The sequence below is a fragment of the Tauraco erythrolophus genome, chromosome 6, assembly GCF_009769465.1.
Source record: "Tauraco erythrolophus isolate bTauEry1 chromosome 6, bTauEry1.pri, whole genome shotgun sequence".
Lineage (NCBI taxonomy): Eukaryota > Metazoa > Chordata > Aves > Musophagiformes > Musophagidae > Tauraco > Tauraco erythrolophus.
Genome location: NC_141470.1, coordinates 54,320,261 through 54,337,245, shown reverse-complemented (window position 1 = coordinate 54,337,245; position 16,985 = coordinate 54,320,261). Strand labels below are relative to the sequence as shown.

General features: G+C 42.2%; 2 protein-coding genes across 3 annotated transcripts in view; one reads left to right on the top strand and one right to left on the bottom strand.

The window, feature by feature from the left end:
• NRDE2 (NRDE-2, necessary for RNA interference, domain containing) overlaps positions 1–4,288 on the top strand; it is a 39,569-nt gene extending 35,281 nt beyond the window's left edge. For both annotated transcript variants that reach the window (XM_086613956.1, XM_086613957.1), the window contains exons 13-14: positions 2,956–3,027; positions 3,510–4,288. In XM_086613956.1, the coding sequence (XP_086470082.1) occupies positions 2,956–3,027; positions 3,510–3,635 (198 nt within the window). In that variant the 3' untranslated portion in view covers positions 3,636–4,288. The remainder of the gene's footprint in view (positions 1–2,955; positions 3,028–3,509) is intronic.
• Positions 4,289–7,200: 2,912 nt separating this feature from the next.
• On the bottom strand, positions 7,201–16,743 carry PSMC1 (proteasome 26S subunit, ATPase 1). The gene is made up of 11 exons (XM_086613958.1): positions 16,689–16,743; positions 15,819–15,872; positions 14,848–14,944; positions 14,241–14,365; positions 13,566–13,751; positions 13,237–13,365; positions 12,188–12,284; positions 11,848–12,037; positions 10,273–10,424; positions 8,332–8,486; positions 7,201–7,504 (listed from the first exon to the last, which is right to left on the bottom strand). Exons 1-11 carry the CDS (start codon positions 16,689–16,691, stop codon positions 7,370–7,372), a joined length of 1,323 nt encoding a protein of 440 aa, XP_086470084.1. The 5' UTR covers positions 16,692–16,743; the 3' UTR covers positions 7,201–7,369.
• Between the last annotated feature and the right edge of the window lie 242 nt (positions 16,744–16,985).

Here is a 16,985-nt window from a genome sequence, read left to right as displayed (position 1 = left end):
GATTTTTTGGTTGATTGACATTGGAGCAAGCAAGGTGCGGTCCACATGCAAATTAAATGCATGGTAGGGAAAACATAGCTATAGCTTTTATAACTTGCTTTGAATTTTCACAATCTTTTTTTAATCTTGAAAGCTGCATCCTAAGGTTATGCTAACTGGCATTACAGAACAACATCAAAAAGCAATGATGTTCGTTTCTTCTGTAGTGCGTCATGGAAGTACATAAAAAAATCAACTCCACGTAGGTGGTTTTGTCATCTTGCTTCTTTTCTTGCTTCTCCAAAGTGCAAGATGGAAGATGAAAAACACAAAAGAAATGCTTGGAACTCACATAAGGGGAATTTCATTCCACAGTATTACTCATCCCATCACTTCCTTTGGTGTAGTAAGTTGTCAGAGGGGAACAGCAGTTTAGCAGGGTGTGAAATACAGTGGAGGCAGGAGAAGGAGAGACTCCTGGTTTATGTTTGAGAAGATCTGTTTTGTGGGACTATTACTGTGACCATTTCTACACAAATACATGCTTGTAAATATTTTATACAACTTTGTATATGGGAATGTACAATTGAATTACTGTTACTCTTTACAAACTACTACTGAGACTCTAGTATGCACAAACGCTAAAGTAAAATCACTGTGTATTTTATCACTGATGATTCATTCACTGAAGTACTGAAGATATCTTTTTCACAAGAACAAGAAGGAATATTTATTAGATGCTAATAAGATGGAGGAAAATGATACTTTTACAGTAATAGCCTTGAATAACATTGTTCAGAGAAGCAAAATCAATTAGAAATATTAATTTTTTCAGATATAGTCACTGAAGAAGTAGTCGTGATTGTCCAGCATTACCCTCGGTTCTGTAGATCTCCCTGTTTTCTCTTTGGGTCTGTCTAGATACTTAGTCTTCAGTATTTTGGGCAAAAGCTTCTCACTGTTTAAAAACACCAAGCTTTTATATAGATTTTGAAACAAACTATTTCTCTTAAATTCCTATTGACTTTTTATATGAAGTTGGTGCTTGACCGATGTGGTAGCCTGCTATGGTGAGATGACTAGCTCAGTGGATGAGGGGACAGCAGTGGATGCTGGTTGTCTCAACTTGAGCAAACCTTTTCCACTGCTTCCCGTAACATCCTCATAGACAAGCTGATGAAGCATGGATTGGATAAGTGGACAGTGAGGTGGACTGAAATCCAGCTGAGCTTCCAGGCTCAAAGGGTTGTAATCGGCAGTGTGAACTCCTGCTGCAGGCCAGCCACTGGTGCTGTACCCCAGGAACTGATACTGGGACAAGTGCACTTTAAACATCTTCATTAATGATCTGGATGATGAGAGGATGTACCGTCCACAAATTGGCAGGTGATACAAAAGCAAGAGGAGTGACTGATGCACCAGATTCTGCTGTTGGCTTGCCCAGGTCCCTTTGAATAGCCGAAAGCCATGAAGATGAATAAGGAGTTGGAGCATGTGTTGTACAGGAAGAGGCTGGGAGTCTTGCAGTTGTTCCGCCTGGAGAAGTTAAGGCTCCTGGAAGATACTGTCAATGTATATAAATACCTCTTGTGAGGGTGTGAAGACAGAGCCAGACTCTACAGTGCTGCCTAGTGACAGGACGAGGAATAGCCACAAGCTGAAATATAGAAAATTCCGTTTAAACATAAGAAAAAGCCTTTTACTGTGAGGGTGATGAAACACCAGAGTAGGTTGTCCAGAGGTTATGGAGGAAGAGAATATCTCCATCTGTGGAGATATTCAAGCCCTAGCTTGACATGGTTCAGAGCAGCCTGCTTTTGTTGACCCTGCTTTGAGCGTAGGGGTTGGAGCAGATGGTCTCCAGAGGTCCCTTCCAACTTGTGTGATTCTGTGAAGATGCAGAATGCTACTGAAAGCTCTTTGCAGAGCTGCAAAAGACGTTTATGCATCTTAGTGCAGAGCTCTAACAGCAGGGCTTCCAGTAAGTGCAACACGTTGCTGTTCAGTAAAGGGAGACGATGACACCCGAACAGCACAAGTTTCTGCAACCAATGTATCAATAATATGGGAAAGAACGTCTAGATTTTAAGAACTGACAAGGGAATCTGATGATTTTTAGCAGCAGTACTAATGTAGTCATAACAAGAGAAAATGGAAACTCATGATTGAAGATCTCTTCTCCAAAGATCATTTAACGTATTTTCACTATTTTGGAATTACTGCCTTTTTTTTTTTTTTTTTTTTTGGATTTGCCACAAATCCTGTTTAAGTGTTTTTTAAAGTAGCCCAATTCCAATGATTTCTTCACAAGAAATTATAATTATTTCTACCTGTAACTACTCTACTCTTACCTCTGCTACCTTTCTCTCTTTAAACTTCTTGATAGCTGCGTGCTCTGTACTTGTATTGCGTAGTTGAACAGGTACTTTGAGGAAGAAGTTTTAACTCCTTCCAGATAGATGCTAATTTGACACATCTGGTTTTGTATGTAAGAGGATCCAGCCTTAACAAGCTTCTACTGTGCGTGATATCTTCAGTGCACAAAAATAATGTATTGTCACCTTCACTGTACCCAAGATGCTTGTGTAGTATATGAGTAGCTTATCAGGTGTAAGTCTGGATCGATGATTTGCACCCTTGCCCGTTGCAGTGTTATTGTCAAATATAGACAAAGGCACTGACTTGAATTGAAATAATCGGCAGCGGTTCTTTCTGCTAGTCTTTGTTCTATTGCTTGTCTTAGCAGTAAAGCCCTGAAACTCCTTGAAGACATCTCTGCGATTACATGGAAGAGTGTAACTGGCATCACCTGTGTAACCTGTCAAATTGCATAGCTACCGCAACGTATGGTAGTAAGGATTCCTCAGCAGAGGAATACGGGGCTTTTCAGCAGTAATTTCTTTGTCTCAGAGATAACTATTTTGTTGTTTCAGCTGTTAACTGCATTGAAGTACAAACATTTTTTTTCTCACACAGGCTTCACTAGGAAAAAAAGAAAAAAGTAAAGGCTTGTTTTATAAAGCCCTTCAAAACTGTCCTTGGGCAAAGGTAAGCATAGAAAAAATACAAACCTGTCATCATACTCTAATTTTTGAAGTTCTGTATTTAAGGAAAAAAAAGTTAGAATTTAGTAGTTGTTGTAATGAGTTATATGCAAATGAAAGGAGAGATTTCTGAAGGAGAAGTACTGTAAGATTTTCTGCACATAAGAAGTGCATCTGAAATGGAAACAATCATGGTGGTCAGTGCTGTTTGCATTTCAGGACAGAAAGGTGTTGCATTGCCTGAGGCAAAGAGTTAAGAAATTCCTCTCTGGGTGATCCAGAAGTGATCATGTTTGTCAGACCATGTTTTGTCATGAGCATGGTAGTAGCAGAAATATATAGGCAAATAAAAATGTATTTCGTTAATTGTATAAGAAATTACGCAGGAGCACCTGCAACTCCTGCGGTCATGCCTGTGTATGCTGTGTTTACTGTGTTTCTTGCTGTGATAGACAGATGGCAGAGAAAATGTTCTCGTCTGTCTAGGTACTCTATCTGGATGCAGTAGAATACTTCCCTGATGATCTGCAGGAGACGCTTGATCTAATGACTGAAAAAGAATTGAGAGTGCGGGTACCCATGGAAGAGCTGGATCTGCTACTAGAGGTTTAAAAGAAGACTGCAGATGAGTGGTGGAAGTACAGAAGCGAGTTCCAAAACTAACACTTAGACCTGTCTTTTTCAGACAGGAACTGTTGGGACTGGGGTACTATGTACTTTTTTTTTGTTTGGGAGGTTTTTTTTGAGGTTTTTTTTTAAGCTTTATATAAAATGCTTTAAAAATGGAGTTCCACTAGCTGCAAGTGTTCTGGAATCAAGTACTGCATCTTGCCCACAAAAATGCATCCATTTCCCTGAAGCGTTGCTGGCTCCCACAGAAGGATACGCTCTTATAAATATCCTCCCGTTGAATGTTGCCCACATCTCTTATTCTGTTGTTCGAAATCACATTCCCTGGAGTTCAGCAGAGATTCAGTACATGCCAACTATGGCTTGGTGAGCAGCACAGGAAATAACATCTGCCAGCTGGATGCTCCGCTGTTCTCTAGTTGGCAGACTTTGTAATTTCCTTCAGCTTGGTATGCCTGTGTGTGTATATATAACTACCAAGTCAAACAGCCGTTACATCTGTACATAAACTGTTAGTAAAAGCGAAATCTTTGCTCGAGCAGGCACCTATTTTGGACTTGTATTGTATGTTTTGACAGATGACCATTTTAATAAGGATATTTATGAAAATATATACAAATATTTGAAAATTCAAAAGGAACTTGAATTATTTTTTATTTCTTAGTTTATTAGAACTGTGAGCATATTAAAAAAGGAAATTGTATCCATAACGCATCTCTAAGCAGCTTATTTTTAAGCAAGTTTTTGTGACTGATTACCCTCTTTCAACCCAAATACAGACAATCATCATAAGAGAAGTAGAGGCCTGTTCTGTATTTAATCCTCACCAAAGAAGGCAGAGTCGTCAAGACATGACTGTTTAATTAGTAACTTCTGTTCCAGGAGTCTTTAGGCAAGCTCCTAGAGAAGTAAGATGAAATACAGTAATTATTTAAAGATATAGTTATGCTGTGTATTTATTTTATAAAACAGAATACGCTGAAATGTGTGAAAGACTGTTTAGCATCCTTGCTCTTGAGACCCAAGTATGCAGAAACTGGATCTTCATCTGGAAGAGGCTACCTGCAGCCACTGAATATCCAGAGCTCTTTCAGAGGTTTTTCAGGAGGAAAACTAACTCTCATAGCACTAAAGCAATTGAGGTCATCCAGCTGGTGACACCTGATTACCCAGAACACTGTGGGTGGACAAAGCCATACAACCTGTGGCTTGGTTTTGCCTGTAGCAGCACAATGTAAGATATAATACATTTTAGTTTAGGCTGCACTTTGTTTATTCCTTTCTAAATTATTTTAAATATTACAGAGAATATGCAGAATTATAAACGGTATTACAGCACTTTCTAAGAGCCCTATAATTTCAATGTGTTGCAGGTGATGGTGGTTTTGCTATAAAATTGATTCATCTCTGTAAAAAAAATAAGTATTTTATTTTAAAATCCATGCTTCTTTCAGAAATGACAGAGCTCCTGAACTGGAGGTAGGAGTTGCTCTGTGCACTGAACAGCAGCATCGCAAATGGGGGGTGTGTGTGTTTTAGCTCTCCCATCAAAGCGGAATGCCATTTCCTCTAAAGACCTGGAAAGGACATGGAGAGGGAGGGAAGCAGCTTGATTGTGCTCCTGCTTGTGTTTCTCTTGAGAGTCATAGTATCACAGAGCAGCCCAAGTTGGGAGGGACCTGGAAAGATCATCTGGTCCAACCTTCCATGGACAGGGAGCCCAGGTGAGATTACCCAGCACCCTGTCCAGTCACATCTTGAAAACCTCCAGTGATGGCAGGGATGAGTTCCGTTTCGGTCACTTTTATCTTCCGTGTGTCCTCTCCCCTGGGCCCTTTCCTTTGCACAGCTCCTCCTCATGCACCACTCACACTGCTTTCTTCACTTGGGATGGTCCAAGGCCGCTCACTTCTTCCAGGAGCTCCAGTAAATCCTGCCTTTTAATTCAGACCCCAGTAGCTTTTTCTGTCCTTAGGGGGCATACACTCACTGTTCGCTTTCTCATGATCAGAAATGTTAGAGAAAGCAGAAGGTAAGAATTTAATTTTCAAACATGTTTCTTTTTCAGTTACTGTTGTGGCAGACAGTACACCAGAACACAGGTCTGCAGCTTTCCTGCAGTCAGTTGAACCGACCTCTTTGTGGGGGTTGCTTCTAGCTGGCATTAACAGCCGTGTCCCAAATTAAAAAGCCGTGCTCGCCCCGCGTTTCATAAAGCTCTTCAGCCCCTCAGGCAATGATGAGATCAGCTGCCATGATTAGAAAGTGCTAAAAAATCACTGGCTTTTGGTGACCTTTCCAAGGAGACAGATCTCATAAGGTTTACAAGAACGGGTAATAAAACGTTCCTTGTTTTTCTATCTCCAGATGAAAACCAACTCTATTTCAGGATTCCTGTGATCCAGATTAAATAAGAATCCATTCGTCTGTGGGGTTTGTTTTTAACAATGAACCACATAATTTTTACATAGAAAAACAAAATCTCTTGGCCTTGCTGCTACCATTGTTGTTGCAGCACTGGCAGTTATGAAAGGGATGGCTCTGTGTGTAACTCGAATGCCTGTTACTGGCCAGCATCTGCTCCCACAGAGAACTTCCAGAACAAAGACTGCACTTAGCTTAACTGTGGTCTGTATGTGGAACTTTATATAAACCTTCAAAATCACATTGTGTAACACTTGGAAATTACTTACTTAGAACTTAACAAGCACTTCACAGAAGTACACTACACAGAATGCCTAATAAGCAGTATGTACATCGCTACGACTTTGCAAACTGGAAATCTGGGGTCCTTCTAACTCCTCTGGGGACGGGGCTGCAGGCAATAGATTTGTTTGGAGGGGAAGAACTCATTTTAAGCCTCCACTGCAGAATGCCAAGCCTGTGACTTGCAGTCTGAATTCCTCTGCAGTGTCACAAACCGTGTGCCTCTGGCACCAGGGCTAGTCAGTGCCAGTGCCTTAGCAGTACCTACATCTTGCCATGGCTGTAGAACCTCCGGCTGGTTCATTTTAAAGACATTCTCTAAGAAAGTACGTTTACGTAATGAACTGTAACTCCTTGGGAAAACTAATTTATAAACTCTTTACCTTACCCAGACATGTTTAGATCTTGAAACTAAGAATACGAATGAATGTCCACCTTGCTTTCTTGTAAGTACCACTGCTAAATAGAGATGGGCACTTTTAAAGTGTATCTGAACGTTACTTAGGATGGCATGGTTTTCATTAATTTTTATGTATGTATGTATGACTTAGGACACTGAGGTTACTCAAAAGTGACTCTAGTCCTAGTTACTTAGCCCCTGCAAAGAGATACAGAAAAGTAATCACTTGAAGAACAGCAGCAATTGTACAGCAGTTGTAAAACACTGCCACAGCAACAAGGGCTGACAGGTGGGGACGCTGCGTATGCGTTCCTCACTGCACACTGTTCTGGCAGCAGAGGAAGAGCACTCTCGGGTCACTAGCGCTTTTTCTTGGAAATAAGTCTGACTAAAGCAACAGACAGTTCCATGCAAGTAGCAGGTCTCTGCCACCAAAACAGCTCAATTCAAATAAATGTTTTATTGGGAAATGAAGTGGTTACACTGGAAAACCACAACCCACCAGGACTTAACCTCTTCCAGAATGAAAATTAGCTAGACTATGTGGTTTTACACAAGACTGTCATCAACCCAGAAAGAGTTCCTGATAGTCCCCAAAGAGACAGATGACTTAAAGGTACAATCCCTCCGGGGTTCCCTCCTGCTTCTTGTAGAGAACGTTCTCTTTAGACTTTTTGAAGTCTTCGTTTGTTACTTTCATTCGCCGTTCCCTTAAAGCCATCAATCCAGCTTCTGTACAAATTGCCTGCACCAGAGAAAGGAAGAATAAGTTACTGGCTCTGTGCAGCCCCTTCAGGCCACACGTCAGAAGACAGCAGCATTTTCATACTGCTCTGACCAACTCTGCAGTAGGAGTGAAGAGTGTCAACAAAATTTACATTCTTAAGTTGGATGCTGTTCAGTAGCACAGAAGCATGTAGAACAATCTGGATAAAGCTAGATGAGCATGTCCTTCTATAGTCAGAGTCATGCTTCCAGGACAGAACGGTAGCTTCGTAACAGCAGCATTTCCCTGCTGTGAGGAACAGATGCATCCAGCTCTGTAACAGCAGACCGTTCCCCTTCTGCAATGAGGTGATGGAGTAAAGTCCAGCTTGGTTACGCTCAGTGAGGTAACTCCAGCAAGGGCTCTTTCTACTTGAGAAAAGCAGATTACGTATGTCTGAAGCTTCCCAATCTACAGCTGCATTTTTATCTGCTTGCAACATAGTATATAGCAACGCTTCTCATTCTGCACTGTCTTAGGTAATGTTTAAGATATCTTGCATGTTTGTGCAAGATCCCACATTCCACTTCTAATTTCCACTTTGCTACTTTTAAAATTTCATATTCAGATAACACAGGTACGTATTCTTATCAACACAAGCTACTTCCTAGTTATGATTTTGGGAAGTTTCCCATTTGTAAAGCTGAGTACGTGGCACTCAAAGGTATTTTAAAGCCATCTAGCTGTTTTTCAGTGATGTAGCCACAGGTAATTAGAGACCAGTTTCAACAGACAATGTTTTTGGATACAGTAAAAATGAACTTTGGTTTGTGTTTTAAAATATAACAATGGTAAAGTACACTGACCTTAATATCTGCACCACTGAGATCATCTTTTGCCATGATCAGCTCATCCAAAGTCACATCATCTGCCAACGTCATCCTACTCGTATGAATCTGAAAGATTCGTTTCTTGGTCTTTTCATCAGGTAGAGGGAACTCTATTTTCCTATCAATACGTCCTGTGCGAAACGAAAGTTCAGTCTTAGTTTTTTTGCATGCAGCTATTGGAGCAGGAAAAACATTTCGAGGTTAGACTGACACTGTTTCTTCACACCACAATCAATCCCTGCATCTTAAGAGTAGAAAATGAGGTCAGACTATTCTGTTTGTAATCAACAGGAAGCTACTGGAGCTGAAAGATACCGCGCTGCTGAAAAAGTCTGTGTTCTGTGAAACATGAAAACCATACCTTCCTTGAGTCACGTATAAATATAAAAAACACACCATGGCAGAGCACAGAACAGTATTAATCAAATACTTACAGTCTTGTGATAAGTTTTATTCTACTCTGAGATTACATTTAGCTCTAAAGTTTAATTTTCTGCCACACACGCACACAAAAAAAAAAAAAAATCACTGTGGCAGCCTAAAGAACTCTTCCTCCCTATATAACCAACCTCCTGAAAAAAACCAACCCAAAACCTAAGTGAAGAAGGAAGGTTTTGCATAAGATGTTCTGTTCCAAGTCCCTACCAGATGTTTCCTTTATGTCGGCAGGGACTTTGGATGTTCTGGTACTCATTGTTCCAACTTCAGTGAGCAATCTTTTAAAAAAAAAAGATATTTTCCATCTCCGGATCACTCCTGTTTTTCTTTAGTGTTACAGTGTCTTTTCTGAAAGGGTTGATGGCACCACAGAGGATACTGCAGACTACTATACACAATGGTAAATCAGTCCACAGAGCTGCTACACGTGCCCTTGTTGCTCAAGCAAGGGTTATAATTTAAATATCTGACAGGCGTGGGAACCTTCCTTCCAACACATTTTAGATCATCTTAGTTTGTCTTTTAATACCGGTATAGTATTTTCTCTTCTGTACTCTTAACAGCCAACTGTTTTTGATTTGGAGGGGTAAGGCTAAGATGGTGACAAAACCAGACCTTCAGAAAAAAAAACACAAACGCACCTCAGCAATTTCACACTGTGGAGGAGGTGCTTTCTGAACTCCTTGGGCCCACACCGTCTAGTGACTGCTCAGAACTGTTCTTTCACAAATTCATCATAAATTATCTTTGCCCTCTATTCCTTTAGAAGGAATATCTTTACAACTTCTTCAATACTGAGGATTTACTTGAGGACACTAACAGGAGGCTTAGCTTATTCCTTTGATCTCCCTGTTGCTTTCTAATTTCTGATTTAACAGACCCCAGAGATGTATTATGTTTTGGTACATTTTTAGTGGCCGTTTAAAAATATTATTTGTGCCTGCGCAAGCTCTTAGCTCAAGATGTAAAACATAAGTCAAAATAGGATACTTCTTCTCCCTCTATCATCTCCCCCAAATGACAGTAGTATGCAAGGTCCGCAAGGAAGCAGACTGGTTTCCTTGCATCAAAATCCAAGTTTGCCTATGAAGCACGAGCGGCACTGCCCCTCCTTCCCCCCCTGCTGAGGACGTTAACAAAATGCTGCTCCTGCACTATAGCTTGCCTTGACACTTACTTGAAACAGCTGTGCCATCTTAATACAAAGGAAGAATATTCAAATTTTTATGTATATATGAGGAATTATCACATTTCTTCTCTTCCGTAGGTTTTTCTCCCATTTGGAGAATGGATTCTGATTTTAAGCGATTCCCACTTGTGAATGGATTCTGATTTTAACAGATACACCAACGTAGACGGGATGGTGAGCAAAGACAAAGCAGTAACTTCCATTCTTTTTACCAGCCCATGTTTGACGAGTTGTGGCAAGTCCTTTCACAAGAAAAGTGACTTAAGCAGACACAGCAGGAGGTCTCTTACCTGGCCTAATTAAAGCTGGGTCCAGTGTTTCTATGCGGTTTGTAGCCATGATAACTTTAACATCCCCCCGAGAGTCAAACCCATCCAGCTGGTTCAGCAGCTCCAGCATCGTACGCTGGATCTCTCTCTCACCACCCGAGTTGGAGTCATACCTTTAAGAAAACAATATAGTCAGAAAAAACACTATGCAAATTTAAGAACATACTTCAAGTAACTGCCACAAATGTCTACACAAACTAGTGTATGGTGGTGGGTTTTGTTTTGTAAATGTCCATTTATAAAACAAATAACAGATTATTTTTTTTTTAATTTAACATTGACCCGTGGAAAACAAAAAGCAGATTTCCAGAATCCTATTGTGACATCTAGGTAAGTAAAGAGACACTGAACTCTTCTTGTAGCTGTGGAAAGTAACAGCAGTCACGTGAAAGAAATCTGTCCTTTTTCCATATTTGTTATGTATTTGGAAGTCTCTTTCCCCACCCCTCCTTCTGAATAAAATTGACGAATTAACATAAAAACTGAAAAAAAACTAATTCTTAAAAGCACATGCATCCACTGCATAGAAAATACAGCTTGTCACTCATGATTCTATGATTTTTCCATTTCAGGTTTTCCCTCATGCATGCAGTTACAACAGTTAACGCCCTTTATCCTTCCTAACGGGAATACTGGTAACACTGCTCTTCCTGAAACACAGGTACCAGTGGCTGTTTTGCTGCTTTGCAGTGTGTGGCTGTTTCATTTTCCTAATATCAGACTCTATCTACATCCAAAACAGCTCACCTGTGTTTAGGAACAGTTTGAAGCAACGTGACATTTATGAAGAATTCTCTGTGTTGTGCACTTCACCATCCGTCCCATCCCTTCTACATATGCGGAAATACATGGGGCAGAAGCTGCCTTATCCTGGGGCTTCAGGCAAGTAGCTGTGTAGTGGTATGTATGAGCACCTTTCTATTTATTTAAAAAACGTTTGACTACTCTAAAGACTATTTGTATTGGACAGTTCCGACCAGCCTGTGGAATTTTCCAAGTGATACAACCTGGATACAGGCTGAACAATAGTTTAGTGTGGCACAAGAAACGCTGCTCCATGACATCACACTCTGCAATTTACCATATAATATTCTAAGAACATAAGTCTTTAGCCACCTATCTGGAGAGGCAGAAGATAAATGGATATATTCCATACTAAGCGCACTGCTTTACTGTTGAATCACTAAATAAAATTACTGCATATTTAGATTTGCACTTAGAGGACACCATATGAACTTATGCACAGTGTCTCTTTCTGTTTAAGACACTATCACAGAGATGCTACAGGGTAGCAAGAGAACAGAGGTTGTCTCCAGTCATATCTACTCAGTATGAAAAGGCTGTGATCTATTTTAGTTTCACAGAAGTTATTTGAAGTTTCACTCATTAAAAACACTTACATCGAAAATAGCATTATGAAAACGGTTGCAGAACTAAGAAACTGAATACCGTTATGGTTGCAAAGAAGTGTTTCTAGTAAACCTCGTACTGTCCCTGGCAATACTTGTGTGTGAACTGGGAGCCAGAACGCTGTACCTCTTTGTGCCGATGGCATCGATTTCATCAATGAAGACGATCGACGGAGCGTGCTCTTCGGCCACGCGGAACAGCTCGCGCACCAGCTTTGGCCCGTCACCCAAGTACTTCTGAATAAGTTCTGAGCCAACCACTCTCAGGAAGGTTGCTGAGGTTTGGTTTGCCACTGCTTTGGCTAGTAAAGTTTTACCTAGTTTTAGTTGGAAAGAAATACCGTAACTAGTTTGCAGGGGTGGGGGGGAAGTGCTTTAACGAAACGGTCACAGGAAATTTGTGACAGTCTTGGCAATGCTTTAGTGCTAAGCAAGCACGGTTTATCTTCCTTGAGTTAGTAAGATACCTGTGCCAGGTGGGCCGTACAGAATGACTCCTTTGGGTGGCTTTATACCCATCTCTTCATAATATTCAGGATGGGTGAGAGGAAGCTCCACAGACTCCTGCAGCACAAGAAAAACAAACTTGAGTTTTTATAAAGAGTGAGTGCTCTCCACAGAAGCTCTGTGCAGATCTCAAGAACAGCATTAATAAAAGTAATGAAGACAAGAACTTAAATGATTTCAAGACAGATGTTGGAAAGTATGTCTCTGCCGCCTCCAATTATACGGCCAACAGCTGCTCTATCTGAACAGGCCTTCCTATTGTTTCCACTTGACATGTGGAAGAGAAGCAGTGAGTGTTCCCCCTCCTCCAACCGAAATGGATCATGCTGGTCTTAGAACCTTGAAGCTCCTGACTCCCAAAAGCTCATGGAGGACCTCGAGGTGCAGGGACCCTTTATGAAAGGATGCCTTCCACTATGAGCTACCAGATACTACAGATTAATTTTAAGAGCATTTGTGATTTTGGACACCTACCCAAAGCAAAAAGGTTGACTTTTACCAAGGTTCAGACAGAGCGCTGCTGGTAGGAAAAAAAAACAACCACAAAACCACAAAAACCCACATACCAAACCAACTAAACACAAAAACCCTAACCAAACAACAAACAAATGCAAACACAAAACAAGCCAAAAAATTCCTGCCCACAAAATCCTTACATTGCACAGCATCAGACACTCGAAACAACCTCTGCACTCTTTACGATTTAACTCTCATCTTGTAACAACCAGTAACTTTCTATGTTGCAAAATAGTAAGTTGTTGCAGAGATTTTATGAGCTCAGGACCCTAAAGGTTCCAGGGCAACTGTGAAAGGTTTCTGTGTGCAGTTTGTGAATGGAGATTTAGGTCCACAAGGCTGCCTAACAAAATCAAATGAAGAAATGCACTGTAGCAAGATACAGGAGAACACGACACGAACAGCGGTTGGTCCTGCTGCTACAGTTCTGAGCTCCCAGCACCACAGCGACATTGCAGCTTATTTAACAGTGTGAATGAGTGCAACTGAATACCTTGATTTCTTGGATCTGGTTGTCAAGGCCACCAATGTCAGCGTATGTTTCTTGAGGAGCTTTCTCCACTTTCATCACAGTAACTAAGGGGTCTGTATCATCCATCAGGACTCCTATCACAGCATGAACCTAATGCAAGCATTAAGAGTTGTCAAAGAAAGCAAGAGCATTATTAAAACAAGCTCAAGCCTAAACCCAATGCCCATCTATTTAGGTGCATGAAATAACCAGCATTAGCTCTCAGACTCTACAATCCCGTGATTCTCAGACAGAAAGGCCAGTTAAAAACAGTACAAGAACTTGTGCTTCATTTCATAAAAACACCTCACCTTATGATTTAGCAACACAGAGCAGCCTGGCTCTAGCAGATCTTTGTCCACAAAAGACAGAATACTGACGTAGTGTTCCGATCCTACTGATGTGGACACAATAGCATGGTTGTCATCAATGATCTCCTCCAAGGTACCCACAGACATCGGTGTTCCCCTCAGATCATCCACCTTTGATCTTTCTTCCTGTTGTCAAGAAGAATCCAAGAAACAAGTCAAGAACATGGGCAAAACCAATCTTTTCCAACACTGGCTCAACAGTTCACACCAAACATTTTTTGCTATTGTTGTTTTGCTGCCCCAAAAGGCATAAAAGCATAGGCCAGTAACAAAATCCACGAGTATTTTAGTCCTATCCTATGGACACTACCATATGGATGTGCATAGACAGAATATTCTTTCTTTCTCTATTGATGGATATCCGGGAGCTGCACTTTGACAGACCAAGAAACAAAAAACCACTGTGGCCCCCTCTGTAGTAAGCCATGCTTGGGACTAAAATTATTAAACCACTAGAAAAAATCCTCTGTTTTCTGGACAGAAGTTGAGATTTAGTAAAGAACTGTAATATACAGAGTATGTTTGTACTGACTTACACATCCACGTCACTTTATTTCCGCAGCCTTTGTATGAAGTAGTTTACATTAGAGCAAATGTTGTTCACTCAAACCTCACCTCTTGTTTTTCTTCCAAAGGTTTCATCTGTTCTTGATTTCTGATAAATTCTTCCTCCATTAAGAGGTAATCTTTAATTCTCTCCAACTTCAACAATTTGAGTCTGCACTGTGTGTGAGGAGTCACTGTAATCAAAATAGAAACAGAGCATTTTAGACCAAGTTTGACATGGTACCAACTATTCACTAATTCATTACCAGAAATTCAGCCTTATTTTCTGGCAATAACTTCTGTATCAGCAGCAGTCACTATTTTACTTGTCCCACTGTAATTCTAGGTGAAAAAATATTTTTAAAGATGTGTTTCCCCTGCATGTCTCCTCATTGCAATTTCTCTCTCTCTTACCCAGAAATTCACGAGCTGCATTTTAGAATCATGGAACGGTTTGGTTTGGAAGAGACCTTAAATATCATCTAGTTCCAGTTCTGGATCTTGCGTAACAAAAATCTTATTTTGTGTTTTTACATTAATTAGAAATAAAATTACATTTGGCCTTCTGTTTAATCATTTGCAACCTACATACAGCCAGATCTAGGGCAGAGGACAGCTCTGCACTTCTTGAAAAGCAGGCGGTTCACAGGACTGCCAGGGCATGCAGAATGCTTACCCAGGGGGAGCTTGCTCGCAGCATCTGGTCCCTTTGTCTTCTTCTTCTTTTTCCCCACTCTGGTTGGAACTGGAGGTTCGTATTTCTTCTTCTTATCCTTATTCATAGAAAGAATTCCATGAAAAAAAAAACAACAGGATATTAACAATGAAAAAAACCACACACAGATGTCAGGTGCACAAACTGAGAGCGAGCTCAACTTAAGCTGAATGGCTACTTAACAAAATTGTCTCCTTTATGATATATAGCAAGAAGCCCCAAAGAAATATTATTCTTATTTTTTAAGAAAGTTCAAAAATTTCTTCTCCTGCTTGTTTTTTCATTCCTCGTTTTAATTTAGATTTCTGCCAATTTTCAGTGAATATAGCACATGGAAGGCTAAAGCCTGAAGTAAATCACAAACAAAACTCATGCATGAAAGGATGAGGAAAATACTGACCCTGAACATTTCTGTTGCATTTTGATCAACAGGTTACACGCTTTCAGTTTTCCAGCTTAGACATCATTTGCAATGTGCACTACACTTCCATCTCCAAAAGAAACTGGAGAAGCCTCTCATGGTCCACAGCATGGAGCACAGACCTCATGCAGATGACAGACGGTATGATGTCATTTTCAAACCAAAACCAGTTACTTAAGTGACAGCTTGAAGGCAACTAGTCTTTCCTAACCCAAACAGATGGGGTTTTAATAAAATAGTTTTATTATTTTTAAAAATAAATTACTACGATCAAATAATTTGATTTCCTTGACACTTAAGGCCTCTTTTCTATTTTTGAACAGCAACCTGTTTTCTCCAACGTGCATCCAGAAAAGACATTTTATCAAAGCTAACAAGAACATAATTTTATGCAGTTCCGAGTACAAGAATGAAAAAAACCTGTAAAATAAAGCCTATTGCAGCCAGCCTCTATAGTAGCACACCTGTAGTTCATGCCGTAAGTAAAAGTGTTTGTTTTGGGTTTAGTTACCTTGTCATCCTTCTTGCCACCACCAGGACCGTGTCCACCACTCTGACTTTGACCCTAAGAAAAAACCAAAAACAAACCAGTCAAATATAAGTGCACTATGAATATATATAAGTAGTGCACAAATATAAGTGCACTACTATGAATCCATAAACCTATGGACAGTTCCATGCAAACAAATGCCAGAATTAGATTTCTCCTATCAAAACAAAACACTAATACGTTGCAATTAATTGTCGAAAGCCAGTGAAGAAAGAGAAGCGTGGATTTATGAGGCAGGGTGGGACGTGTTGTTGTTCACCGGTCTGGTTTCGACTCACACAACACTGCACTGTCTCACTACATGGCAGTTTTAGCTCGCTCCTCGCCAGCGTCAATTAAGGAGCACCACAAAGTAACGCGCATCACAGAAGTTCTCCTTGGTTCTCCTGTGAGCGAGGCCACCTGCGCCTCCTCCCGAGGGCAGAACGAGCAGCAGCGCCGCCCGCAGGGACCCGCCCGCCCCCCGCAGGCAGCCCGGCCTCCCGGGGCGCTGCCCGGACCCGGACCCGCACCCGACTCCGAGCTGGCGGGCCCCGCACTCCTGCGACTACAAACCCGCCCCGCTCCCCCTACAGCCGCCGGCGCGGCGAGCCCCGGCTCGCAGCCCTGCCCGCCCTCGGCGCGACCGGCCGCGCTGCCCCGCCGGGGCGGCCCAAAGGCCCCGCGCCGGCGGTGACTCCGCGAAACTCCCGACGGTGGCGGCGGGGTGCTGAGGCGGCCCGGGCCTCCCCGCTCCGCTCCACCAGCACGGCACAGCACGGCACGGCACGGCGCCAGCGCCACGGCCGCGCTGCCAGCGCCGCGGGCCCGCGGCGCAAACCCCTGTCTCACCATCCTGCCTCCGCGCCGCGCAGCGGAAATGCCGCTCCGACGGTGCGCGGCGAGCGACGCGGCGGCGGCGGCGGCGTCGTCACTACGGGGCACGGCAAGGGCCAAACCCGGCAGGCGGAGCGGGCGGAGCGAAGGTGCACGAGGCAGCGGGTCACGTGGCCCCGCCGCAGGCGGCAGCCGGTACTGGGCGCTGGGCTGGCCGCTGCCGCCGGGGCTGGGACCGGGACCGGGACCCGCCCAGTGTGTCCCCGCGGAGCCACCCCGGTGGCGCCGGCGGCCTGGAGGCGGCCGCTCGGG

Excerpts from the sequence above, each read along its gene's own strand:
- PSMC1 (XM_086613958.1), bottom strand. Across the intron at positions 13,752-14,240 it reads CTTTGGAAGAAAAACAAGAG|GAAGAAAGATCAAAGGTGGA; the intron begins GTGAGGTTTGAG and ends TCTTGACAACAG. Across the intron at positions 10,425-11,847 it reads GATGCCATCGGCACAAAGAG|GTATGACTCCAACTCGGGTG; the intron begins GTACAGCGTTCT and ends GTTTTCTTAAAG.